The 26,752-nt window shown below is 46.5% G+C and overlaps 1 protein-coding gene across 2 annotated transcripts; it reads left to right on the top strand.

The window, feature by feature from the left end:
- Positions 1–1,248: 1,248 nt before the first annotated feature.
- On the top strand, positions 1,249–25,982 carry TGFBI (transforming growth factor beta induced). Of its 2 annotated transcripts, none has more exons than XM_014948287.1 (17): positions 1,249–1,428; positions 8,205–8,303; positions 15,239–15,303; positions 16,178–16,335; positions 17,144–17,308; positions 17,805–17,951; positions 18,653–18,794; positions 19,379–19,591; positions 19,743–19,880; positions 20,113–20,258; positions 20,462–20,598; positions 21,192–21,322; positions 23,054–23,178; positions 24,138–24,240; positions 24,445–24,524; positions 24,893–24,917; positions 25,046–25,982. In XM_014948287.1, the coding sequence occupies exons 1-17, from the start codon at positions 1,316–1,318 to the stop codon at positions 25,099–25,101; spliced, it is 2,043 nt and encodes a 680-aa protein (XP_014803773.1). In that variant the 5' UTR covers positions 1,249–1,315; the 3' UTR covers positions 25,102–25,982. The 2 variants fall into 2 exon arrangements, with proteins under 2 accessions (XP_014803773.1, XP_014803774.1); XM_014948288.1 differs by lacking the exon at positions 8,205–8,303 and adding an exon at positions 5,833–5,931.
- The last annotated feature ends 770 nt before the right edge of the window (positions 25,983–26,752 follow it).

The following is a 26,752-nucleotide window of genomic DNA, read 5'->3' as shown; positions in this document are numbered from 1 at the left end:
GGGGGGGGGGAAATCTTTGTAAATTCAAAGTGTTTATTACTGCTAAAGATTTCTTCTGTTTGGCTTGGTGGCTGCTCACTGGATGTGTTTCAGTTCCCATCCTTTACAGAGCAGCTGCCCTTTCTGGCCACTGCCCAGTCTGCAAAGCCAACACCAGGGTTTTGCAGAAGCCTGTCCCTAAGGGCAAGTGGCCACAAAAGACCCCTTCTGCTTCCCAGGAGGATTTAGGGAGGAAAGAGCCCTTTGAGTTTGGTGTCAGTCCAGTCAGAGCAAAACCAGTATAAACACTGGATGCTGCGGTGAGTCAGGTTGGATGAACTGGGGACCGGGTGACTTCGAGTCTTCCCTGTCCCTTAGTGCCCAAAGGACCTCAGTTGCTTGTGCTTCACCCACATTTTGGCCTCTTTAGGACTTTTGCCAGAGCTCTCTTCGGGGAAGCCCGTGGTGATGACAGCCTCAAGTGAGGGTTTGACTCCTCTGCTGCCGTTACCTTTACAAGCACCACGGACCCCTCTCTGCCCTTGGCTGGAATGGGGCTTTCCCACAGGAGCTGCTAGGATGGATGCTCCTGGGGGCCTGTCCCACCAGCCATGATGGACCGACCAGCACCTTGGTGTCTGTGACCCTTCAGAGCAATGGGGTGGTGTGTGGCTGGCCACAAAACTCACCCCCAAAACGTATTGTAAACTCAAGCAACGTGGCCAAGGGGGATATTGATGGCAACCTCACGGCTCCTGCTTTGGTTTCAACCAAACATGTGTGACCCGTGATGGTGCTGGAAGATGCTGGGAGGGGGTGGTGTGATGCCAGAAGGCGCTAAGAAGGTATCAGGGGTGGCATTCCACCAAGCTGTGGGGCAGAGCAGCCAGGAAAGCTCCCCAGGGTGGGGTGGGGGGGTCCCAGAGAGGTTGGGGTCCATGGTTCCAGTCCAACCGCCCTGCTCTGAGTGCCGGCTGGGGTGGGAGGAGGATGGAGGGGAAAAAAGTCCAAGAAGAAGAAGGAATTGGGGATGGAAGTGGGAGCTGGACGGGAGGATGGGAGGACACCCCTGCCTCCCGCAGCGGCGGGGCACGGACGGACAGACGGGTGGGTGGGGGGACGGACGGATGGATGGACGGATGGATGGATGCCCTTCCCGGGGGGCGGCCCCCTCTCCTCCCCTCTCCTCCCCTCCCCTCCCTCCGGGAACGGGCCGGGCCGGGCGGCGGCTCCGCTCCCCCCCGCTCCGCTCCCCGCCCCCGAGCCCGACGCCGCATTTAACGGGGGAGCGCGGCCGCCGCCGGCCCGTCCCGTCCCATCCCGTCGCTTCCCGGCCATGGCGAGCCCCTCGTTGCTCTTACTGGCCCTGGCCTTGGGTCTCGCCGTCGCCGCCAAGTCCCCGTACCAGCAGGTCCTGCAGCACAGCCGGCTCCGCGGCCGGCAGCACGGGTAAGCGCGGAGGGAGCGCGGCTCTCCGCCACCCCCCGCCGGGGAAGAAAAAAAGAAGGGGAATGGGGGGGGAAATCCTTTTTTCCCCTTCCTCCCCTCCCCCGCCGTATTTTTCCACAAATCCCGGCGGGAAGCGGTCCCGCAATGGGTCGCGGCTCCGTGCGCCGCCGCCGGGCTCCGGCCGTTGCGCGGGTGCGGAGGCGCCGCGGGGAATCCCGCAGCTCGGGGCATCCCGCAGCTCGGCCCTGCCCGCGGGGAAACTCGGGCTGGGGGGCTTTCTTCTCTGGGTAACGACTTCTTCTTTCTTCCTCGGATAAGACTTTTCCTTTCTTCCTCAGATAACGACTTTTTCTTTCATCCTGGAATAACTTTTTTTTTTCTTTTTTCTCTGGATAACTTCCTTCCTCAGGATGCTTAATATCCCAGATGGCGTTTTAGACCCCTCACTGATTTTTTATCGGTCTATCCCCGTTAAGAAAAAAAAGGGGAAGGGGGCGGGAGGGGGGGAAACCCCACAGATTTCGAACGGTTAAACATTTTGTGGAAGGAATTCTCGCTTTCGTGAATTTATAGAAAAAGAAAGAAAAAGTGGTTCAGTGGCAGAGAAGTGTCTCTGTGGGGTGGGCACCAGCTTACTCTTAACTGGAAACACCCCAGTAAGTCTTGAAAGTTTTCTTGACAAAAGTAATCGCTTAGTTACTCATAAACCTCCTGAGATAAGGAATATTAAAAAATAGAAGTGCATGTAGACCTCTCTAAATGGACAATATGGTATGGATTGAGTAGTTTGAATATTCTTTGATAGGTAGGAGACTAATCCAAGGTTAATCCCAGTGTTTTTAAAATTTATTGGGAAGTAGGAAGGGTGAAGGGATGCCGGACCTTTCAGCTGGCTTTTGTCTCTCAGGAGGGTGACATTGATTGAACTGTAGCTTCCATTTAAATGGGTTGCTGAAGGCAGGGTCATGGAACGCTTTAAAAAAAAAAGAAAAAGACTGAAATATTGCAGTTTGATACATTACCTGGCAGGGATCCAGGTCCCAGTGAGAAGGGCTATGCTGTTTATGTGTCTATCAGGTCTAGAACCCAGCAGACAAATTCTGGGCTAATATCTATTTGTAAAACCTCAGTAATGACAGAATTACAGTGACTTAACATGCAAATAGAGTGAGTCTTGCCCTTCCTCTCTATGTGATCTGAAACTAAGTAAATATCCAGTTCTGCTGATAGCCCTGGGGCAGAAGTTTGCTCAGACTGGGGAAGTGAGTGCAGTCCCAGTGTAAATCAGTGCAGTCGTCTCTGCAGAGAGAAGCCTGTTACTCCCTGTACAATCAATGGAGGCACAAGGTAATAGAGGTAAGATGTGATTGCAGTCCATGTGCTGGTGCCTGAAATCTTTGAGAGGGGCAAGGAATCAGTATGCCAAGGCTTCCAGATGAAGTGAAGTCACGCTGAGATAAATCCAGCTGCAGCATTTTGCTCACTGGTCACTTTCTGACGGAGAAAGCGGTTTATACCGAGCTAAATTTTTAAACGTCAACTGAATTTTGAACATTGGGTAGTGATGGGCCAAAAAGATACAGCGACACAAAACCAGCCCAAAAAGTTCTTGGATGTGAGGCGTGTTGTTTTGCTCAGGGAGGGAGCTCCAGAGGGATGTGCTAGGAGGATTGCCACCCTTTCTGCTGTGAGCATCCTCCCCCCACCATCAATGCTCCCATTGAGCTGAGAGCGAGTTGGGTGGCAGAGCTTGGCTCTGCAGCAAAACTTGTACATCTTCATTAATTTTCTTAAAAAAAGCGAATCAGCTCATGTCTGGGAAAGGAGCTGAGAAGTATGTAAGGAACAGTAATATTTGAAGATGAAAACCTGGGAGGATGCTTGGCTTTGTGGGCACTACGTGATGCTGAGGGGGGCTTCATGGACGTGGTGATGGCAAGTAGTTGGGGCTGTAGGGTAGATCCTGCTCTTCTCTGCCCCTTCCCAAAGGCAGCCCCTACCCCAGCAGCTCCCAGCTGCTGCCTGCCAAGTGGAAGGCTTCAGCTGAAGGGGAACAATAGGCAGTTTTATCCTCGAGTCAGGGCGGCTGGCTGGGAACGGCATGGCAGAGGTGATGAACTCCAACGAGGAGAGGGGAGAGTGTTGACAAATTCATTTTAAGCCAGACTGGGCAAAGGACCAGAACACGCACCGCGGGGAGCCGCTACTACAGCCTGCCTGTGGGAATCATTGATAACACGGCCCTGGGGGGGGGGGGATTTTTTTCCACCCTGAGGGAAAACTGGGAAGAAGTTTTCCCTGATAAATCAGCGAGGGAGCAGCAGTCCCATGGATCTGCTGTCCCGGGTAGGGAGGAGGGAGCAAGGCAGCGCCGGGTTCAACGCCGTCCTGAAGGCGCAAGGGTTTTCTTGGCAGGCTGCTCCCGGGGATACGGGGGAAATGATCAAACAAGTCCTTCAGTAGCCAGGCTTGTCAAGATGAATATTAGAGGGATTGTCCACTGCCGTCAGCCAGACGCTGAAATCGAGGCAAGGTTTGGAATTTCGATGTAATTGGAACCATATTTCGGTGCGGCGGCGGGGCCAGGGTAGCCGAGGTGGGCTGAGTCAGAGAGCACAGACGTCTCTCTAAGCGATGATTTGGGGTGGAAATTATTGAGCCCGGGCCAGTTTGCCACCAGCTGAAAGTTTGGCTTTGTGATTTCTAACTTTTTTTTTTTTTTTCAGTAGATTCTTTCTCCCTGCCCCTCACCTTGTATATAGAAAGGGAAATAAATGCTTTTAGTGCAGACACAAACTACCATTACTGGGTATGGCAGTAATGAGGGAAATGATGAGCCTAATTCCTGTGGGTCCCTGGGGCCCTCACTTTCCCCTCGGGGCAGGACGAAGGTGCTGGGGCTGCACAGGGTGGGATCCTGCCTCCGTAGCAGCCACACCAACAAAGGCTCATTGAAGGCAAGCCAAGCTCCTGCTGAGACCAGCGCAGGAGTTAGCCAACATATAGGAGACCCTTGCTTTAATTCACACTAACGATGGGCAGGCTGGTCTGTTTTGGAGAGAGACAAATATGGAATGCCAGTGAGAAGCAAGTACGGCAGCAGGATGACTTGGTGGTCAGGGTACAAACTCTGTTTTTGTTAATTTTGGTAGGCAAGCAAGCAGCCCCTCGGTCAGACCCAGCATGAAAGAGGCTGCTGTCTGTTTTTCTAAACAGATCAACAAGACCTTTTCAACGGCATCTCCAGGCCCCATCTGGAGTTTCATTTGCACAAATGAGAACTCTGCCTTGGATGGTGCAGAGCACGTCTGACGGGCTGGAGCGATGACTTACGTATTTTGCTTAATTATTTGTTTTCCCTCCATCTGCCTGGCAGCCAATACTGCACATACTTTTGGTGCCGCTGCCCGTGGTGTTGGTGATGGGAACCCAGTCTCAGTTGAGCTGAGCATCCCCAGCTCGCTTGGGTGTTTGCTGCACCTCTGACGCAAGCCCAGGGGCAGTCAGTGGCCTTGCAACCCAGATCCATAAATCATATCTCATCACTGCCCACATCCATGGCCAGGGCTGCTGGCCACAGGCCATGGAGATGATGAGCCAGGCTGAGCGGGGAAATGCTGTGCTGGCCAAACCAGTGGAAAGTAAACTCCCAGCTCCTGTTTGACCACATCTTTAGTCGCTGTGATACCATTTCTTAGAAAGCTGTAAGGCTGCAGTCAGCTCTTGGTGGGGTTATTCACACGTGTGACACCAAGTGTCTACTTTTCTGGTTGTGAAGCAGCTCTCGGTACCCTATGACAGCCCCTGTCTATCTGTGCTCTCATACCTGGTGTGTTGAAGCCGGAGTGGGCAGTGCCACTTGCTCATTTTCCCCCTCAGAAGCTAAATGTCCATGTCCAGAATGAGCTATCATACAGCAAAAGTACCCCTTCTGGTTTTGGTACAAGTTGGTCCATAGGCTGGTAAGCATCTGTCCTTCTTTATGTCCTAAACAATAAAATAATGGCTTTTTGGGGGGAAGGATTTGAACTATTGCATAACTTTTCCAGGTTTTAGCTGAGATCCCAAATTGTAAGTAGCTGTTCACCATAAAAATACTGACCGAAGTATTATTTTAAACTTAATTTCTTGGTATTTTGGTGAAAAGTCAAGATTTTCACTCTGTGAGGAAAGAGTTACCCTGGCAGAGTGAAGAGAGACCTCTTTCACTGCTTCCTCCACTCCACGCTAGTCATTATACTGTCAGATCTAGCAAGTTGACTTGAGGCTCTCCAAGTTCCCTCCCTTGCAACCCCAGAGGGGCTTTTTGGCTGCTGTCAGGCAGGGGCTGGCTCTGTGCTGGGGGGTCAGTCCTGAGAGGAGGGAGGCTTACCAGACCCTCTTCTGCTTTGTCGTCACCTGTAGCCCCAACGTGTGCGCAGTGCAGAAGCTGATCGGCACCAACAGGAAATACTTCACCAACTGCAAGCAGTGGTACCAGAGGAAGATCTGTGGGAAGGCAACGTAAGTACCCAACGCCGGCCGGGGTCTCCCCAGACACCCTGTCGAGGAGGTGGGTGCTGGGTGGGAGAAGGAGACAATGTGACAGACATGGGGTGTCAGAGCCCACAGCGTGGGCTTAACGTGTATACATCTGAAGAATTTCTTTTTTATAACCTTTTACTCCTGAAGAAATACTTGTGCCTTATTTTTTTTCCTCTCAAACAGCAAACATAATCCCAAAACACTTTGATGTTAAGAATGGAAAGTACCATGTCAATACAAGCCCTGATGGTTTATTCTAATTGCATTTCTATGTATACTTATGTAGCTCTCAATGCTGTCATGAAGCATGTACCAGATGTTTTCTCCTATTTCACTGGGTCTCTCATGCTCAATGCTCAGGCTCAATGCTGCCTAGATTAAAAAAAAAAAAAGGGGGTGGGGGAAAGGGCAACCCAGAGCTGATGGATAGTGGAGGTAACGTAAAATTCAGCTACACATGTTTGCTTTGGAAGGAAAAACAGAAATAAGGAGAAAGAGGTGTCGGTTTTAGCCAACGCTCTCTGATGACTCCACCAGGAAAGTTAATTAGACTTGCAGGCCAATTCCACGTCTAAAAGTGCAAACAATAATATTCAAGTAGCTGTTGCGTAAAGTATCTGTGTAAGCAGCCTCGGGACATTCTTTTGAAAGATGTAGTCAGCAGATAATTAAGGAGATGCATGCTTGACTATCTGCCAGGCTGTAGATCAGGAGCAGAGAATCTTTTTCCTTGGTGTAGGCCAAACTGGGCTTTCAGACACGTTTGCTGGCCCACACTTTAGCACACACCACCACATTACCTAGTATTGATGCAAAGATGCCCTGAATGTCCCTGGCCGTGGGGAGCAGAGCCTGGTCCTGGATCTGCAGGGTCAAGAAGAACAAACAGCAGAAAATCATCTCATGCATTTCTGGTATGGTCCAATGTAATTTGTAATTAGATCTTTAGGAACATACTGATTTTTATTGCACATTAAATAAATTCTGTTGCTGTAGTAAACAGCAGATGCAGCCCCTCGGTCAGACCCAGCATGAAAGAGGCTGCTGTCTGTTTTTCTAAACAGATCAACAAGACCTTTTCAACGGCATCTCCAGGCCCCATCTGGAGTTTCATTTGCACAAATGAGAACTCTGCTTTGGATGGTGCAGAGCACGTCTGACGGGCTGGAGCGATGACTTACGTATTTTGCTTAATTATTTGTTTTCCCTCCATCTGCCTGGCAGCCAATACTGCGCATACTTTCGGTGCCGCTGCCCGTGGTGTTGGTGATGGGAACCCAGTCTCAGTTGAGCTGAGCATCCCCAGCTCGCTTGGGTGTTTGCTGCACCTCTGACGCAAGCCCAGGGGCAGTCAGTGGCCTTGCAACCCAGATCCATAAATCATATCTCATCACTGCCCACATCCATGGCCAGGGCTGCTGGCCACAGGCCATGGAGATGATGAGCCAGGCTGAGCGGGGAAATGTTGTGCTGGCCAAACCAGTGGAAAGTAAACTCCCAGCTCCTGTTTGACCACATCTTTAGTCGCTGTGATACCATTTCTTAGAAAGCTGTAAGGCTGCAGTCAGCTCTTGGTGGGGTTATTCACACGTGTGACACCAAGTGTCTACTTTTCTGGTTGTGAAGCAGCTCTCGGTACCCTATGACAGCCCCTGTCTATCTGTGCTCTCATACCTGGTGTGTTGAAGCCGGAGTGGGCAGTGCCACTTGCTCATTTTCCCCCTCAGAAGCTAAATGTCCATGTCCAGAATGAGCTATCATACAGCAAAAGTACCCCTTCTGGTTTTGGTACAAGTTGGTCCATAGGCTGGTAAGCATCTGTCCTTCTTTATGTCCTAAACAATAAAATAATGGCTTTTTGGGGGGAAGGATTTGAACTATTGCATAACTTTTCCAGGTTTTAGCTGAGATCCCAAATTGTAAGTAGCTGTTCACCATAAAAATACTGACCGAAGTATTATTTTAAACTTAATTTCTTGGTATTTTGGTGAAAAGTCAAGATTTTCACTCTGTGAGGAAAGAGTTACCCTGGCAGAGTGAAGAGAGACCTCTTTCACTGCTTCCTCCACTCCACGCTAGTCATTATACTGTCAGATCTAGCAAGTTGACTTGAGGCTCTCCAAGTTCCCTCCCTTGCAACCCCAACGGGGCTTTTTGGCTGCTGTCAGGCGGGGGCTGGCTCTGTGCTGGGGGGTCAGTCCTGAGAGGAGGGAGGCTTACCAGACCCTCTTCTGCTTTGTTGTCACCTGTAGCCCCAACGTGTGCGCGGTGCAGAAGCTGATCGGCACCAACAGGAAATACTTCACCAACTGCAAGCAGTGGTACCAGAGGAAGATCTGTGGGAAGGCAACGTAAGTACCCAACGCCGGCCGGGGTCTCCCCAGACACCCTGTCGAGGAGGTGGGTGCTGGGTGGGAGAAGGAGACAATGTGACAGACATGGGGTGTCAGAGCCCACAGCGTGGGCTTAACGTGTATACATCTGAAGAATTTCTTTTTTATAACCTTTTACTCCTGAAGAAATACTTGTGCCTTATTTTTTTTCCTCTCAAACAGCAAACATAATCCCAAAACACTTTGATGTTAAGAATGGAAAGTACCATGTCAATACAAGCCCTGATGGTTTATTCTAATTGCATTTCTATGTATACTTATGTAGCTCTCAATGCTGTCATGAAGCATGTACCAGATGTTTTCTCCTATTTCACTGGGTCTCTCATGCTCAATGCTCAGGCTCAATGCTGCCTAGATTAAAAAAAAAAAAAGGGGGTGGGGGAAAGGGCAACCCAGAGCTGATGGATAGTGGAGGTAACGTAAAATTCAGCTACACATGTTTGCTTTGGAAGGAAAAACAGAAATAAGGAGAAAGAGGTGTCGGTTTTAGCCAACGCTCTCTGATGACTCCACCAGGAAAGTTAATTAGACTTGCAGGCCAATTCCACGTCTAAAAGTGCAAACAATAATATTCAAGTAGCTGTTGCGTAAAGTATCTGTGTAAGCAGCCTCGGGACATTCTTTTGAAAGATGTAGTCAGCAGATAATTAAGGAGATGCATGCTTGACTATCTGCCAGGCTGTAGATCAGGAGCAGAGAATCTTTTTCCTTGGTGTAGGCCAAACTGGGCTTTCAGACACGTTTGCTGGCCCACACTTTAGCACACACCACCACATTACCCAGTATCGATGCAAAGAAGCCCTGAATGTCCCTGGCCGTGGGGAGCAGAGCCTGGTCCTGGATCTGCAGGGTCAAGAAGAACAAACAGCAGAAAATCATCTCATGCATTTCTGGTATGGTCCAATGTAATTTGTAATTAGATCTTTAGGAACATACTGATTTTTATTGCACATTAAATAAATTCTGTTGCTGTAGTAAACAGCAGATGTTGAGATCTTGAACTGTCATAAGCTTTTATTTTGGTTGCCCGTATGGGTTTGGCTGTGATGGGATTCATTTGGCCGTTGGCATTTGTCTCATGTGTCTGGTGTTGGTGTTGTGAGGAGGGAGGGCCAAACAAGAATTGTCACTGTGCATGGACTTCAGCCTTTCATCGTGCTACCCATTAATTCTTCTAAAAGAGGAAAATTGTGTACTTCAGGAGGATATATTGCACTACCATACAGTGAGGATGTATCGTGGTTTCCCGTATGTCCAATTGTCTTTACAGGAGGAAAAAAAAAAGAACAAAAAGGAGAGGCAATGTTGTAAAAAACAAACAGCTCCCTCCCTTTAATTTTACCAAACCACCAAATGTGGGAAGATTTTATTTGGGTGTTTAGAGTTCAGGCTCTCATCTTGGCCAAATGGTGGATTTTTTTGACGTAAAATGGACAAGATTATGGAATGGCAGTATGGAATCATCATTGCCTCTTCTGATAACAGAGTAGCTTAGTACGTCTCCAAAGAAAACATGACTCAGCTGTGGATGTGGGATGGCTTTGCTGTTAGAAGCACTGAAAGGCAAAGCGATCCAGCCACAGATTTCTTCAGCTCTGAAGCAAATGAGAAACTAAGCTCAAGTAACCCAAGTGTGCAGTTGTACTTGACAAACTCATCCATTTATCCCCAGAAAGAGGTGGAACAACTAGCATCTGGCAATGTTTCATGATTTCATTGGAGGAGAGGGGATGGTCTCTTCTAACCTTATTTTCTCTGCTTTTATTCAAGTATCTAATCCAATGATGCATCGCTGAGAGAAAAGCATACACAGCGTTAACCTGCCTGTTAACCTATGAGCTAATGTTCCCATTATACACGGAATTTGCTCGCTATTCTTCACTTTGCATCACCTCCACAATGGCTATTATTGTCTTCTTCTCCTTTCCTAGTCATCTTTGAGCCTGAGCCCTACTTTGCCCTTTAGCAGTGCTTGTGCCGAACAAAAGACGTGTGCCTTGACTCACATTTTCCGGAGGACCCTGGGACAGCTCTGATTACAAATGTTTGCTGGTGATGGCTCCCACTGGACATGATGTTCCTGGCGTATGGAAGCAATCAGGAGACATTTGGGCCATAAAGGACACAATGTGTTTTGCTGCAGCAGTCAAATACTTAAACCAGTGTCAGGGGCCTGATGCTGTGGTGTGCTCAGGGCATCAGCACCCAAGAACATGTGTGGGCACAGTTCATGGTGCTCAGCATGAACCCTCAAAACCGGCCTGTTTTATGGGACTGAGCTGGTCCATGACAGGTTTTGAGAACACCAGCTGCCTTTAAATCCCAGAAAAAGTCAGGATTTGGCATGTTCATCAGCATAACCAGGTGGATCCAGCCCTTGCTTGAGATCTGAGGTCAGAAGTCCTCTCCTGAAGCTGTGAGCTTTGTCCTCTTCTTGGCAGGAGGATCCACGCCATCAGCTCAGGTGAGATGGTGGAGCTGGGATGAGCATGGTCATTGCCCTCCTCCTCCTAAGAGGTTTTTCCCACCTGTGACACCACCTGGGATAGGAGACACTTGACCCATCTCACCTACTTCACATTTAACCTGTCTGTTATCCTTCTCAGTTGCTTAAAGGGTCAGTGGTGCCACAAGCTGGATGCGTGCTGCAGGTACCAATACCTAGCTCTAGGAAGATAGTTTTGACTGCTTTGATTTATTTGCTTTTCCTGCTCTGAGCACTGTTTCAAATAAGTAGGAGGGAGGGAGATCAGTGAGAGACCAGGTACTGCACAGAAGCAAAGCTGAGCTCCTGCAGAGTGACTGCACCAGCAAGGAAAGCTAGCTTAGAAGACCTGGATGAACCTGGTCTTGTCTCCAGGTACATCAACTCAGAGCTCCATAGCTCTCACCAGAAACAAATAGGTCATGGTTGTGAGGCAGGGGCTGGTGAGGCTCTGCAGGCATTCCTCTTGAGCAGCATCTTTTGGTCCATGGAGGTGAAATGCTCTACTGAGGCTGGATGTTCTTGATGGAAATTTCATTTCATGCATCAGGATTTTTTCCTGCTTTTTTCTTTGTTTTTCTTCTCTTTGCTGAGGTATTGGCTCACACAGTCAGGGAGAAATTAGATAGAGGATTTATGTACATTTTTTATCGTTGCATTACTTGCTGATGAAGTGAGATAAGACAGTTGGCAACAAGTCTGACACTGCTTTGATTTTAATGAGCACTGAAACAAGACTGTTTTGGTAATTAGGTAATTTTCCACTGTTGGTTATTCCAAAGCCAAAGAAATAGTTTATTTAGAGTATATTCTCATCGTTGTGCCTGTGGTTTTTTTATGTTTTCCTATCTCCCTTATGCACAGGACTCATTCTTCCAGCACTGGGGTTGCAATTGAAGGCGTCCCCACACACTTTTTTGTCTTGAGAATGAAAAGACAACTTACAGAAATTTGGTTTTTGATTATTTTTGATGAATAACTAGTGGCAGTTAAGTTTCCCCTTAATACATTCTCCTTCTATGATTATTTTTGATGAATAACTAGTGGCAGTAAGTTTCCCCTTAATACATTCTCCTTCTTTTTTTTATCTTTTAAATTAACTTTCCTTTTCTTGTCTGATGTACTTTCCTCAGTTCGGGGGGAAAAAAAAATTACTCTCTGGCACTTATTTTACAAAAACAAAACATATGGATTTTATTACAGGAAATTATTACAAATGGATCTTTATTCACTAATATATGCCTAAGCTTATTTTTATTACCTTGAAAAATGCACTTAAAATTTAATTTCAGACCCTAAGACTGCACCAGCAGTGAAACAATGACTAATAAAAGCCAGGAAGCTTGCTTCTGCCGTCAGACACAGATAGACGTTTCAGAAATACAACGTTTGCAAACCAGTGGCTGAAAAAAGAGATGTGACTTGAAATTACTCAATGAGGAGGTCAGGAAATTGTGGGCAGAGGGGTTGCAGAGCGGATGACTCATGCTCTTTGTAGGAGGGCATTGCTGATTTAACCCGCATCGCTGGCACCCGCCGTGTCCCAGCGTAGTGGTGTGTAGCTGTTGAGCAGGCACCAGGAACGGGGATGGACTTGGCAACTCCAAAGGGTTTTTGTGCAGAACCTGGTACATGGTGCAGTGGTTGTGAGGTTTCCACATTCTCTCCCATGAGCTTTTTGCCCCCGATGGTGTCAAATAAATGCTCCTCCCTGGTCAGCAGACTGTGGCTCCGACCCAACTGGAGGAGGACATGTCAAAGGAGCAGCCTTCATCCCATACGGATGTGTAGGGTCCTGTAGCATTGAGATGCAGAGTCCTGCATGTGGGGCAGAGCAGCCTTCAGAAATGGCTGTGCTGCTCCTCCCCAAGGGCTGGAGGTGGCTGCAGGACCAGCGGGGAGGATGCCCTTCTCCCAGCCCTGAGCGACCTCTTGAATGATGCCCATGTGCCTCTGGGTGGGTTGGGTGGTCTTGTGTTTCCTTGTGTTTCCACCAAACCCACCAGACATGGTGGGGCAAACGACTGAAGCTGAAGCTGTTTTTACAAACCCTGTCCTTATAGGTGTAAAAAAGCCAAGTGTTTGCTGACTTGGCTGAGCACCTCTGCGTTCACCTGGCCCTTTGCAGAACTTTTCTGGTGCTTGCCTCTGGGTGGGTTGGGTGGTCTTGTGTTTCCTTGTGTTTCCACCAAACCCACCAGACATGGTGGGGCAAACGACTGAAGCTGAAGCTGTTTTTACAAACCCTGTCCTTATAGGTGTAAAAAAGCCAAGTGTTTGCTGACTTGGCTGAGCACCTCTGCGTTCACCTGGCCCTTTGCAGAACTTTTCTGGTGCTCAACTCAAAATGCCAGATGATGCTGGCATGTCAACTTCAGTGGGCGAGTGAGACTTGGGGCTTGGAAAAGCCCCTGCATGGGTGGAGCTGGCTCCATTACTGGCCTCTGGGCTTCCTCCCTTGTGGGATGGTGCTGGAGATGCCCATGAACCTGCTGAAAAGCAGGCGATGTGGTCCCTCCATCCCTTCCCAGTGCCCTCCCCTCCCGGCAGGCGCCTGGCTGCTGGGGCAGCCCCGAGGCAGCGAGCTCCCTGCGCTGCAGGCTGAGTGCATCAGCCTCCTGCCCCTTCGTCACAGCTCATTAATCTCCGATCGATCTATAAATAAGCCTTTTAAAGCCTACGTCAGCACTCAGGAATTACTTATGCTGAACTTTGGAATGATTTCTCTTTAATCAGCTCTTCGTCTTTGATTACAGGTCTGAACCAGGGGAACTGTCTAGACTGGATTTAGTTTCTAGGGTGAAAAAAAGAAAAATCGGAGGTAGGGGAGGGAAGTGGTGGGGGGAGAAAATGTGTGTTTCTAATGAACACGAGACGGGGGGGGCTGGGGAAAGTGGAGCAGCAGGGTGTTAAGATCTCCAGTAGTCAAAGGAAGGGATTGCTTTAGGCAAACTCTTTCCCACATGGAATATATAATGTCTAGACAATCAGTCTGGGTTTGCTTTGTAATTCTCTTAGGAAACCGTGACACAGAATTTATTTGCTTCTGTCACAGAAAAGCAGGTATTTGTTTCACTTACTGGCTCTTAATTACCCTGAAGAATTCCCTCTTAAACCCCAGGCATTTCCACTGTTTGTTAACAGTGTTAAAATGATGACAAATATCTGAAGCTTGAGGATTTTCCTTTCTCTCTGAGTGAGTGTGCTGAGGCTCAGCGCTACAGCATCCTACTTGTCTCCAATCCAACCAGGAGCACAGAGGAAACGCTTGTCTTTGGGAGGAACACCTATTCCCTCCCTCTCTTAGCCCATCAATCAGATGGCCTTGCTTCTTTCACACCAAGCATAAGGTGAAAGAGTCCCCAGTGAGAAATAAATGGGCAACTTCTCGATTGATTTTTTTTCCCTTTTCCCCTTTTTTCCCTTTTCCCCTTTTTTCCCTTTTCCCCTTTTTTCCCTTTTCCCTCCTGTTAAAATCAAAACGTACTCCCTCAAATGGCCAGCTTTGACAATCAGATGACCTTCAAATCCCATTGAACTGCTGACGATGGATGCAATATTCAGGAGGCTCTTGCTTATTTGGGGTCTGCAGATCTGCAGGACAGCCCTGATTCCCCAGGATGGGGTCTGTCACCCCTGTGGTTTTACCAGGGGATGGTGCTTGGTCAGAGCAGCAGGGTTTGCTGCCAGCCAGAAGCAAATGCTGTGCTGAGGGTACACGGACATATCCAACGTTAGCAAAGATGGGTGAGCTGCAGTACTGCCCAGTGTGCCCATGGAGGCACGTGCCACCACCAGTGAAGTTTGTCCTTGGTGGGACTTTTATCCCAAGCCCTTCTGCCAGTGCATCCAAGACCAAGGATGCTCCTTCCCATCCAGGGCTGTCTTGTGGATTTTGCCATAAGCAAACAAATAATTTCTGGTGGTGGACAGGAAAGGGGTGAAATGAAGGGGAAAGGCTTGGCTGGTTTGGCCAAGCAGCTGTAACTGGAGTTGTGATGTGTTGCCCCAACAGTGATCAGATGTGACAGCAGCAGTCAGCCGGGGAGATCCCCAAATCCCGTGGGAAATGTGCCCAAAATGAACCAGTGCTTGCAGCGTCTCACGTAGGTTATCTTGTTGGGACTGTGACATCGGTTTCCATCCACTGTTTGCACAAAGTCTCCTGGAAAACGTGGTTTTGAAAAGAAATTGTGTCTGCTTTTGGTTTGTGGAGAAATTGGCAACATGCAGCCCTGAAGGAGATAAAAATTGTGGTTTGTCTTTTGTTCAAGTCTGTGTTTCTAATGAAGAGTCTGCTTAGAAGCATCACCAAATATAGATGGAAAAAAAACCCCAAAACTATAGCAAATAGGAAAAAAGCAGGAGACGCTGTCAGTTAATCTGCCATATCCATCTCTTATTGCAGAGTAATCAGTTACGAGTGCTGTCCTGGATATGAAAAAGTTCCTGGAGAAAAAGGCTGCCCAGCTGGTAAAAATATGTTTGACATTTTTTAGACTTCTTAAAATTATACAGCTGCCTAGTAAAGGGAAATGTTAGAAAATTACTCAAAGTGGATTTCGTTTTTGCAATTTTTGCACAATATTGCCTTGAACACGTCAAAAATGGACTCAGCAGAGCACCAGCTGAGTGCCAGATCAGCTCCAAAATATTCCAGACAACTTAAAGCCTTGGTTATAATTAAACTTAATCAAGCAGGAGAGGGCCATGGGGAACTACTTATTCCGAAGAGTAATATAGTTATATTGGAAAGGCGATACAAAGGAAGGATAGAGTAGCAGACAGCTCTGCCAATCCCTGCTCATTTTTGTTTTGGCAAGCACGAGGTTAGCAAAACTGCATTTAGGAGAAAATAGAGTTCAGGCACACTGGTGGGGGTTGGGAGGGAATTAAGTGGGTTTATTGAAGAAAGACAGATTCTGCTTTTGCTTTCTGAACGCTTCCTTCCACAAAAGTTTGATGCCGCCCAGTTAACCACGTGGGCTGGTGTGGATGGGTCAGTGGAGACCAGTGGAGAACTGCCAGCTCCCAACACCAAAAACACGAGCACAAACAAGGAGTGGGTGAAAGCAATGCACACCTTTGCTTGCCTCAATTCTCACCCATATAAATCCAGAGTAACTCCATTTAAACCTGCAGAGGTGCAGGAGAGCCTGGATTACACGGCTGTAACGGAGGCTGGAGCTGTCAGGCTATGATTATTTATTATCTAATTAATGAACAGATACGAGTTCCCTGACGTGCTTCACTTCCCCACGTGCTCTCACCAGCAGCTCTCCTGTAATTCAGTGCAGTGCAGGAAGGATGAATGATGTGTTGGGAACATAACCTTCTCTTCTTTCAGCGCTGCCGCTTTCCAACATCTACGAAACCCTGGGAGTTGTTGGGTCTGCCACCACACAGCTCTACTCTGACCGGTCTAACCTAAGGCCAGAAATCGAAGGACCTGGAAGTTTTACAATTTTTGCCCCGAGTAATGAGGCCTGGGCATCTTTGTCTGCTGTAAGATATAATTCCTCTTCTTTTTCCTCTTCCTTTGGCTTTTTCCAGTGGAGGTTCCTCTCTGCAGGGTTCTGAATCCAGTTCCTGTCCAGGAACAGACAGTCCTGATGTGGGAAAGACTCTGAATTTCTGTGATGGCAATTGTAGGAATATAACTGTACTGGTCTATCAGTTAAAGAGGTTTGTTTCTGAAAGACCTAGCGCTAGATAGATGTGGATGTTCTCCAGCAGGTGGATGGAAAAATCACCTCATTCAGTTTTCCCTGCTTCTTACCTTTTGAGATTGCAGTAAGACCCACAACAAGAGACTTTCCATCGCTTTTGGTTTTTCTTGTTGACCCTTACTGGTGGTAACCACTCTGGTTGTTCTTACTAATTTGCACCAGTAGCCAGTCCCAACCGGAGCCTCTGTAAACCTGCAGCCTTTCTGCATCAGTGTGTTCCTATGCTCCATTACATATAAATCTCCTTTACGTCAGTTTTGATTTTCTCACTTTGTGTCTTGTGAAATTTCCACTCCTGAAATTGTCACTGCTGTCCTGCCAGTGCTCCGACCCTAGTGGAGCATCTTGGGGAGAGTCCCAATTGTACAAACACTATCCAGTTACAGCCCACATTTAAATCACTTTTCCATAAAAATGCAAGAACAGTTACTGGGGCAGGGAAGGGGCTTCTTTTTGGCTATCCCCACTACCAATCTTCTACCCCAAACCTCCACCAGCTGAGCCTTTTGCGAGGACAGTGCTGTTGGGGAAGGTCTCCCAGTGTATTTGTCAACACTGAAAGATGCATTTTTCTGATTTTTCAGGAAACTCTGGATTCCTTAGTCAGTAATGTTAACATTGAGCTACTCAATGCCCTTCGCTACCACATGGTGGACAAACGGGTCCTCACGGATGATCTGAAACACGGGACAACACTGAACTCAATGTATCAGGACCTGCCTATCCAGATCCACCACTATCCCAACGGGGTAAGACATTTCTATTAAACCTACCCACAGGGGGCTTGCTTTTGTGCTGCCTTGTGCCTCCTACACTCTCCTTGGACCTCTAGGACTCTGCAATGCTTATGTTGATAGCTGTTGATTTAGGATATGTATTTAGAAGGAGCTTGTAAATAATATTTATAAGCAGATAGTTTCATCGGTGCTGTTGAAGGGAAGTTGGCCAAATTGCTGTATAACAGTCTGCTCGCCTAGAGTATTGGGTTTTGCATATTTTCTTAGTCTTGGTGATGCAGGGTAGACAAAACCACTGCTTATTTTCAAAGCTCTTTAAACACGAACCATTTCAAACATTCTTGATAGAGCATTCTCATTCTCCGTGTGTTTTTTTAGGAAACCGCATTTCTGCTCCTGCTGGTTCAATATTACAGCGCTCGCTGCGTTTGAAATGGAAAACCAGCAGAGGCTGCTTTACCTTCTTGTTTGAGTGCACGTAACACCCCGTGGCTCTTTCCCTCTGCAGATTGTGACTGTGAACTGTGCCAGGCTGCTGAAAGCTGACCACCACGCCACCAACGGAGTGGTTCACGTCATCGACAAAGTCATCGCCACCACGACCAACAGCATCCAGCAGATCATCGAAACTGAGGACAGCCTGGAAACTCTTCGGGTGAGTCCACCCCACGCGTGCTCCAGGGCTCCTTAAAGATGGTCAGTCGTCCCACTCCCAGTGAATTGTCACAAAGAGCTTTCTGGTCCATGGGTGCTGTGACCCTAAAGCTGCTGATAAGATCCTTGCCTCGATATCGTTCATTTTACTTTAGGAAGAGAAGCGTTTGATATCAGCACAAGTAGGGTTTTATAAGAATAATTGTTGCCCTGCTATTGCTGTCAGTAAAGAGATGTAGACAGAGTCTGGCCTCTCACTCTTCTATAGGAATCTTAGCCTTAGGAGATATTAACTGTTCAGATTTTATGACCACCAATTTATTTGCCTCAATATCTGCCAAGTTAAGGAATAACTTAAAAAGCACAAGGGTTTTGCATTTAGCCAGCTGTGGGTTCTGATCTGAATTCTTCACTGGAACTGCTGTGACCCTTTCCAGGCATATTGGGGTATTTGAACTAGCACTCAATTTTGCCAAAAAAGGACTCTTGTACTCAAATTTCTGGAGCACAAAAGAACCACGGGGCCAGGTCAAATTTATAAAGGCACCAAAGGGCTGAAAGAAGCTATTCATGTTTTTTTGTAAGTCCTCTGAAATTATAAAAGCCTTAATAAATCTGGCCCTTAGTGTGCATCTGGACAAAGTTGCTGACCTTTGTATTCTGGCTGAATGTGTTTTACCCTCTATTCTCATTCCTCTGAAGGCTGCTGTGGCTGCTTCTGACCTCAACAGCTTGCTGGAAAGCGAAGGCCAGTACACGCTCTTGGCTCCAACCAATGAAGCCTTTGAGAAGATCCCACGAGAAACACTGAACAGGATCTTGGGGGACCCAGAAGCCCTGAGGGGTAAGTCTGAGCCCATCGAGAGACTGAAGGGTATTCAGTTCTTCTGAATTCCTTCTCCAGGGCATGTGAACAGCTCCTCGGTACACTCTGGTACCAGCTGCAGTAAACACATTTGACAGGGTCCAGCTTTTTAAACTGGAGAGCCAAGACTTCTCTGGATGTAGACATGGTAGGCATGTAGATGTGGCAGAGAAAGTGTTATCCAGATATGGAGGAGAGGGCTGAAGCAGTCCCTTTTCCAAGTTTTCTTCTAGCACTTCTATATGTGATGGGGATTTCTATCAATCCAGCAAGATGCAAGAAAATTAGCACCTAATCAATGTAACTGCCCCTAGCAGATGAGTCAAATAACCACATAAAACCTTTTGAAATTGACAAAGGTGTATAAAAATTACTCTTTTTAGGCACTCCTCCAGGCTTCTGGATTAAAACCAGACTGAATTAAGATGACTCACATCTTTTGGAGTGGAGCCCCATATACAGTGCTGTGCAGGAGGCCCTTGCCGTTGAACAGGACCCCTAAAAGATGCAATAATTTCATAGCTGATTTTTCCAGCTCACTAAGACACTTGCTTCTCTTACAGACCTGCTGAACCATCACATCTTGAAGTCAGCCATGTGTGCTGAGGCCATCATCGCTGGCCTGACGATGGAGACTCTGGAAGGAACCACCTTGGATGTGGGCTGCAGTGGGGAAGAGCTGACCCTCAATGGGAAGGCCATCATTGCCAACAAGGATGTCCTGGCTACCAACGGCGTCGTACATTTTGTTAATGAGCTGCTGATCCCAGACTCAGGTACTGGTTTGTTCTTTCTGCATCGTTCTTTCTGTGGCTTCTCTTTTGTCTATTTTGCCAAGGAGATACTGGATTTAGAGAAAGTAGATATTTTGTAGTTATGGGGGATTGCCTTCAATGCAAGGTTACTATGTGTTGCTTTTCTTTTCAGCTAAGACCCTGTTTGAGTTGGCACAAGAATCTGAAGTTTCCAAGTCTATGGACCTTTTCAGACAAGCTGGTCTCAGTTCCCATCTAACTGGCAGTGAGCAAGTGACCCTCCTTGCCCCAGTGAATGATGCGTTCAAAGGTAAACCGGGGAGTAAAGCCCCTTCTTCCATCCGTTTGGGCCACAGATCTGCTTCAGTCTTCAGCCCAGTTTCAGTGCAGGAGCATGGAAATGCTCATTCCAATGTCTCAGCTACAGACATCTAGCTTTAAAATTAAAACCTGATGCAGATAATACTCTGTATTTGCACTTTTTTAGTGTCTCAATGGTCATTTTAAGTGAATGACTGGTTCCTTCCATACTTTTGCTGTAGATGGACTCCCCACCGTTGACAGCAACATGAAAAACTTGCTTCTGAACCACATTGTTAAAGACCAGCTCTCCTCTAAATATCTTTACCATGGGCAGAAACTACAGACTCTTGGTGACAGGGAGCTGAGAGTTTTTGTGTACCGCAACGTAAGTTCCTGCTTGAATGATGCTTGATGTCTGTAATGTTACGGATATCATGTAAAAAGTGTAATTGAGCATTGTGGAAAGTATTAAAATCTCTCTTTCGAAGCATATGCTAATAAAATCAGCATTGTGGAAAGTATTAAAATCTCTCTTTTGAAGCGTATGTTAATAAATTTATTTTTTTTTTGGTGCAATTTTGTTTGCAGAACCTTTGCATTGAAAATGCCTGCATTGCTGCCCATGACAAGAGAGGAAGGTTTGGGACCCTGTTTAGTGTGGACAAAATGCTGACTCCACCGTCGGGCTCAGTGATGGATGTTCTCAAGGCAGACCATCGCTTCAGGTGACCTTTCTGCTCTTCTTAAGTGCTAGTTAGGAGAAGAGCTGCCAAAGCAGTTTCTATTTACTATGGGTCGTAGTCATGACTATATGTATTATTTTTTTAAACATAGAAAGAGCATCCAAAACCATGGTCTCATCCCTAAATTATAGGGAGCAAGACTTCAAATAACCCTTCAATGAACTGTGTGTGGTCCCACTTAATCCAGTAAGAAGCTGGCTCTGAAGCCATCTCTGCCCATCAGAGCCACTGTGGCCAGCCCTCTCTGTCTCCTCACTACCATGTGGTCCCCAATGATTCAGCATTCCCAGCTTGCTTTGCCATTACTCAGATGTTCTGGTTGGACCTCCCAGGCTCATTTCCTACCTAATCAACTTTTATGGTTAATTGATTTGGTTAATTGTCCCTGCTCATGGCAGGGCAGTTAGAACTAGATGACCTTTAAGGTCCCTACCGACCCAAATAATTCTGTGATTCTGTGATTTGCTGGACCCCAGCAGGATTTTGCAATTGTAACTTCACAGCTCTCTTTTGAACACAACATGACCACCAGAAGTAACTTACAGTGAAGCATTTTATGTATTTTTGTCTTGCAGTACGTTGGTGGCTGCAATCCAGTCTGCAGGTCTAACGGAGAACTTGAACAGGCCGGGTACCTTCACCGTGTTCGCTCCAACAAACGAAGCTTTCCGAGCCATGCCCCAAGGGGAACTGAACAAACTAATGGGTGAGCATTTTCAGAGCATTTAGATGAACAGCCACGGTGGGTTATTGGCATGGTAGGGGAGGAATGGCTAAGTTCTTCTGCCATTTCTCATTCTTTGGCCCTGTCTGTTGAGAGGGTGGGCTTCCTACACAACTCATTTGGATAAGCCCTGTCCAGCAGAAAACTGAGGATGGCACTCAACTCTCACACAAAGTGTGGGCTTATACTTTTCTAGTGCTTGGAACACACATTTGTACTCTGTGCTACAAACTCACTATGACTTAAATTTGGCTGTGCTGGCTGGTGTAAACAAGATAACCCCAAGGTGTTTCTAGAGAAACCAATGAGATCTCTGCCTTGCAAGTCAGGGATGAAAGAAGTGAGAACGTGGCAGTCAGATCCACACAGGATCAGGGTGTCTAAAGGAAGTTTTGCAAGTAGAAAACATGGTCCACATTCAGCCTCAAGTTACTCTGCATGAAATTAAAGCAGTGAAAGGATGGAGCTGTTGCTCCATCTATGTGTACGTGGACAAAGCAGGAAGCCCAATCTGATCCTGAGAAGACAACAACTATTCCAGTCTAGCACAGATGAAGACCAGTATCCCAAAAAGCACAGGCGTGCAGGCTGGGTGTGGAAAAATGCATGGGAATGTTTAATAACACTCTTCTGGATAAGCAGCACGATTTCTATTTCGTTCATGTTGAAAACCAGCTGTGGTTGGAAACAATGCCAGGTATTTGAGTGTGATGTCTTCTCATCATTAAACCCCAACCAAACATTGACATCATAATTTGGGAAGCATGTGCCCATGGTAGCTGGTTATCCTTTTAAGTGCAGGGATGGAGGAACTGGTAATATCAGGCTGCACATCCAGTCTAGTGCTTAATACATAAATATTTCAGAACTGTTTTGCAGCTATTGTAAACGGCTACAGGAATGAAGTATCCCAGATGCAGACACTTCAGATGTTCTTCTTTCTTCACGCAAATATTTAGCTTATGCTTCTGATGAAGAAGTGAATCATACTGGTGAGAACATGCAGTGTGAACTGGGGCCACCCTAGAAAAACTGTAATGGAAAAACAGCTCCCAGTGTATTCAGTTGTGGGCAGTGAAAGAACCCCTTGCTGAAGGAGCTGCTCTGGTTTTGTGGATGGAGGCAGTCTTTGCACTAGCTGTTCCCCATCACCTCTCTGTGGGTTTTGCCACTGACACCACATCCTCCAAAGGAGAAGATGGAGGAGGGCTGCTGGCCCATGCTGTGCACATCATTGCCTTTTTGGAAAAACAGATGGCAAAGGGGAATCACCTTGTCTTCCTGAGATCTGCTTCAAAGCTCAGCTAGAGAACGAGACACTCAGTGGGACAGGGATCAGGCCAGCAACCTGCAAGCCATTAGTGACACTTCTCCTGCACTTTCCCCCTTCCTACACAGTGAGAGAATGAGGGACTGAAAAAAACAAGAGATAGGGGTTTCATGTATAGGGCAGGTTTGGTACATACCAAGGTTGGACACTGGAAGAGTGTCCTTCTGGACTCGATGGGATCCTGACCTGTCCAGGCAGGAATGGCCTCAATATCCTAACCAGCTCCAACCATGGTCATTCTTCCCAGTCTTTTCAATTTTACATTTTTTTCCTTGCACTTTCAGGAAATGATGATATTTTCCATGTAATGTCATTGCAGCACATGAAATACGGGAAGCCAGCGCTGATGCTGTTTTGCAAATGTAAATGTTTTCTTCCCCCAGGTAATGCCAAGGAGCTTGCCAACATCCTCAAGTTCCACATCGCTGATGAGATCCTGGTGAGCGGCGCGGTCAATGCCCTTGTGAGGCTGAAGTCCATGCAGGGAGATAAACTGGAGATCAGCATGGTGAGTCACCTCAGATGGGGTTTGCAGTCAGCAGGGCTGGGGGCTGTGTTTTAGCTGTCCACCTTGAGGACCAAAGTTTGTCTGTGTGCATTTGGATGGTGTGGGAACCTCTTCTACATGTGTGCACAGACCCACCAAACAGTGTTTTTTGGGCTGTAGAGGAGGGAATGTTGCCATGTCTTCATTTCAACAAGCTGGCAGCCTTGAAATGTGGTTTGCTTCAGCTTTCTCCCCAGAAGGCCAATTGTAAATGATTTCCAGGAGCTGTTATAAATTTAAACCTGAGTCATGGGGGAAAAAGCATAAATAAATTAAACGAATAGCTTGTTCAACTAACACATCTTTTTAGTGTAACAAAAACGATCTCGGCATGGGCTCCTTTAACGCAGCAGGATTTATTTAGATGTGTAATTTCATTTCACAAATTCTGCACGACATTAAGAAAATATAGAATTCTCTACTGAGAAAAAAAAAATTATTTCAGAAAATAAATAACTCAAGACCCACTCTGTGCGCAAGGAAAAAAATGCAGGATAAAAATGGAAAGGCCAGTGTTTCCAAGGGCATTGAGTTGGCCAACTTGCATGCTAGACTCTTCCCGTGTCCAGCCCTGACCTGCCATCTCCTGGTGCCATCTCCGATGCCACCCCTCTTGGCATGAGCAGCAGTGCCTGCTGCCACCAGGGAGCTGGTGGATGTGCTCTTCTGCCATGGTACAGCATTCCCAGCCACCGCACCAAGAAAGTCCACCAGCTCCAAAGGCCACCAGCCACTCCAGGACAAACTGCTCAGGCTGTAATTTGTTCTTATATTCTCCTTAATTGGCAAGAGGAATGAAAATGCCTACAGCCACAAAGTAAATGAATGAATGCAAAGTGAGGGCTTTTTTAAATAAAATTGGAAACCACTGATGACAAAAGTTTCTCATTTTCTACATTTTTTTTCATTTTCCTGAACAGAAAAACCACGTAATACATATCAACAAGGAGCCAGTTGCTGAAAGTGATATCATGGCCACGAATGGTGTCATTTATGCTGTGAACTCTGTGTTACAGCCTCAGGGTAGGTCCTTGGGTAGCAATATCTAGAGCTGCACCGTCGCAGCAGAGATGCTTTGGGAGGGAGAGGTGACAGATAGCAATTGCTTCAGTTTATTGAGGAGGATTAGTCTGTTCTGGGATTTTCAACACATCCTCCAAGCTATTGGAAGGAAGCAGGCTGTGTGCTTTGAAGAGTATTTCAATGCTATCTATGTCCCACCCTTAGCTTTGAGGCCACAAGAGAGAGGTGACGAGCCTGCGGATCCCGCGTTAGAAATCTTCAAACAGGCGTCTGCGTTATCCAAGGTAAAGGACAAAAAAAAAAAAAAATCTCTGTAGAACTACTGAAATTACATTTTGGTAGTAATGATTGGAAGGTAATGTCACACACAGATTTTGATTTCCAAAGAGAGTGAGAGTACGTGTTTCATGGAATGACCAATCCTCTTTTCTCGCATGATTTGATTATATAAGAAATAATACATTTTGCAACATGAAGCCTACTGTGAATGTAACCTTGGCATGGTACTATATACGTCACCTTCCAATAATGAAGAGTCATTCATCCATAGTTTTTTGGAGACCAGGGTTAAATATATTGCCATACAAACTGTTCTTAGAGCTGTCAGAGGTTTGTTGCATTTATGAAAACCTTGTCTTTTCTTCCAATGCAGGTTTCTCAGAGGAATCCTCGACTAGGTAAAACAACTTCTCTAACTTGTTTCTAATTTCCATTGTACATCCCTGCCCCTTAAAGAGGAGTTTGAAAGGGGAGGGGACAGGTAGATGCTTGCTTTGTCCCACCCAACTCTGTCTTCTCCTTGCAGCACCCGTCTACTCCCGATTACTGGCGAGGATGAAGGAGAACTCGGGTGGATTCTGAGCCGCAGCGCGAGGAACCGCAGTCAGCACCTCCATCCCGTCCGCTCCGTCTGACGGCTGAAGAGAAGGACAGAATCGTTTCTAAAAACCAAATACCACCCTTAAATTTATTTTTGTTTCCAATGAAATGGATAGGAAAAATGGAAAGCCATATATATATGTATATATTTTAAAACCGTTTTTATTTGGTTTTGACCTTAAAGTTCCCACACTGAGGATAAGTTTGGGGTTGGGTTGGTTGTTTTTTTTTTTGATTTTTTACAAAGTAGTCACTAATTTGCAATTTTTAACACACCCAGTTTTGGGCTCGATATGTTCATATAAGGGCAGGTGCTAAAATTGTGCTCGGGTTCAGGAGCTCAGAGAGAAGCTTAGTGCTCATCTTGGTGCTGTCTCACTGAGGGGGGGTCCGAAAGGGGCTGAACTAAAGCCCCCTTTCCAGAATCCTCGTGGTACCTACTGGCACTGCAAACTCCAGGCTCCCAAAGCAGGAAGCCAGGTATGATCTCACTGAAATCCCCCACCAAACTGGAGCCAGAACTGGGAAATTTTGGCCAGAATGACTTGGCAGGTATTGTGTATGTTCAGCTTTCTGAGCAAATACATCACCAGGGGCCAACTGTATGGCTGGGCGATCAGTGATTGCTTTGGAGGAAGTAAATTTGTTGAATTAATTAACCATTACGCAAGCAAATTTTTTTCTGGGTTTTTTTTTTTTTTTAAACAAGCATGTGTTTCCTTCTTCCCCTATGTTTTTAAAGTCTTCCATGAAATTCTGAATTGAAGGCTTTTAACAAAAGCCTCTCTATTGACATTGCGGAAACTGCATAATTATAAGCTATGGTTCGAGCTGTTCTCTTTTTTTTTTTTTTTTTTAATCGGGTTTTTTGCTTTGGAGGAAGTAAATTTGTTGAATTAATTAACCATTACGCAAGCAAATTTTTTTCTGGGTTTTTTTTTTTTTTTAAACAAGCATGTGTTTCCTTCTTCCCCTATGTTTTTAAAGTCTTCCATGAAATTCTGAATTGAAGGCTTTTAACAAAAGCCTCTCTATTGACATTGCGGAAACTGCATAATTATAAGCTATGGTTCGAGCTGTTTTTTTTTTTTTTTTTTTTTAATCGGGTTTTGTTTATGCCTATGGGTTTTAACTGTGCTGCGTTTTGTTCACGAGATTGAAATGAGACTTCTCCCTGGCTGAAGCCTTCCAGTAAATGATTTGTTTTTAATAATGGTTGGTTTTTTTAATAAAAATTAAAAATAAAATCAAAAATATAAATATGACAAGTGATGATAATGCTTGTTTGATTGTTTTGTTTGGTTCGAATCGCCTGATGGCGCGGTTTGCCCACCTGAGCAGTGGGAAGGAGGGAGGTCAGATGTGGTTGGATCGGTATCTACAGGTCTAATAGTTCCTAGTGAGGAATGGCAAAGCGTTTATCCTCCCTGATCCTGGCCTGTCATCATTTTTTGGCAGTACTTCCCCGAGCAGTCGCTGTCACACGCTTCAAGGAGCCCAGGGCAGCCGTGCGCATCCTTCCCTCGGGATGCTCAGCCACCTTCACCAACAGCTGGAGCTCAGTGCTCCACAGCACAGTGCTGACAGCTCTGATTCACCCCACCAGGGCTTTATATTCACTCCCCGGCCAGTT

Source organism: Calidris pugnax, unplaced genomic scaffold (genome assembly GCF_001431845.1).
Source record: "Calidris pugnax isolate Ruff unplaced genomic scaffold, ASM143184v1 scaffold27, whole genome shotgun sequence".
NCBI classification, from domain to species: Eukaryota; Metazoa; Chordata; class Aves; order Charadriiformes; family Scolopacidae; genus Calidris; species Calidris pugnax.
Note: the sequence above shows the minus strand (reverse complement) of the source record. Positions and strands in the feature narration are given on the sequence as shown.

Coding starts and splice junctions, on each gene's coding strand:
- TGFBI (XM_014948287.1), top strand. CDS start 1,316: ATGGCGAGCCCCTCGTTGCTCTTACTGGCCCTGGCCTTGGGTCTCGCC. Junction 17,309..17,804: donor TCCACCACTATCCCAACGGG/GTAAGACATTTC, acceptor TTCCCTCTGCAG/ATTGTGACTGTGAACTGTGC. Junction 19,881..20,112: donor AGTGAATGATGCGTTCAAAG/GTAAACCGGGGA, acceptor CTTTTGCTGTAG/ATGGACTCCCCACCGTTGAC.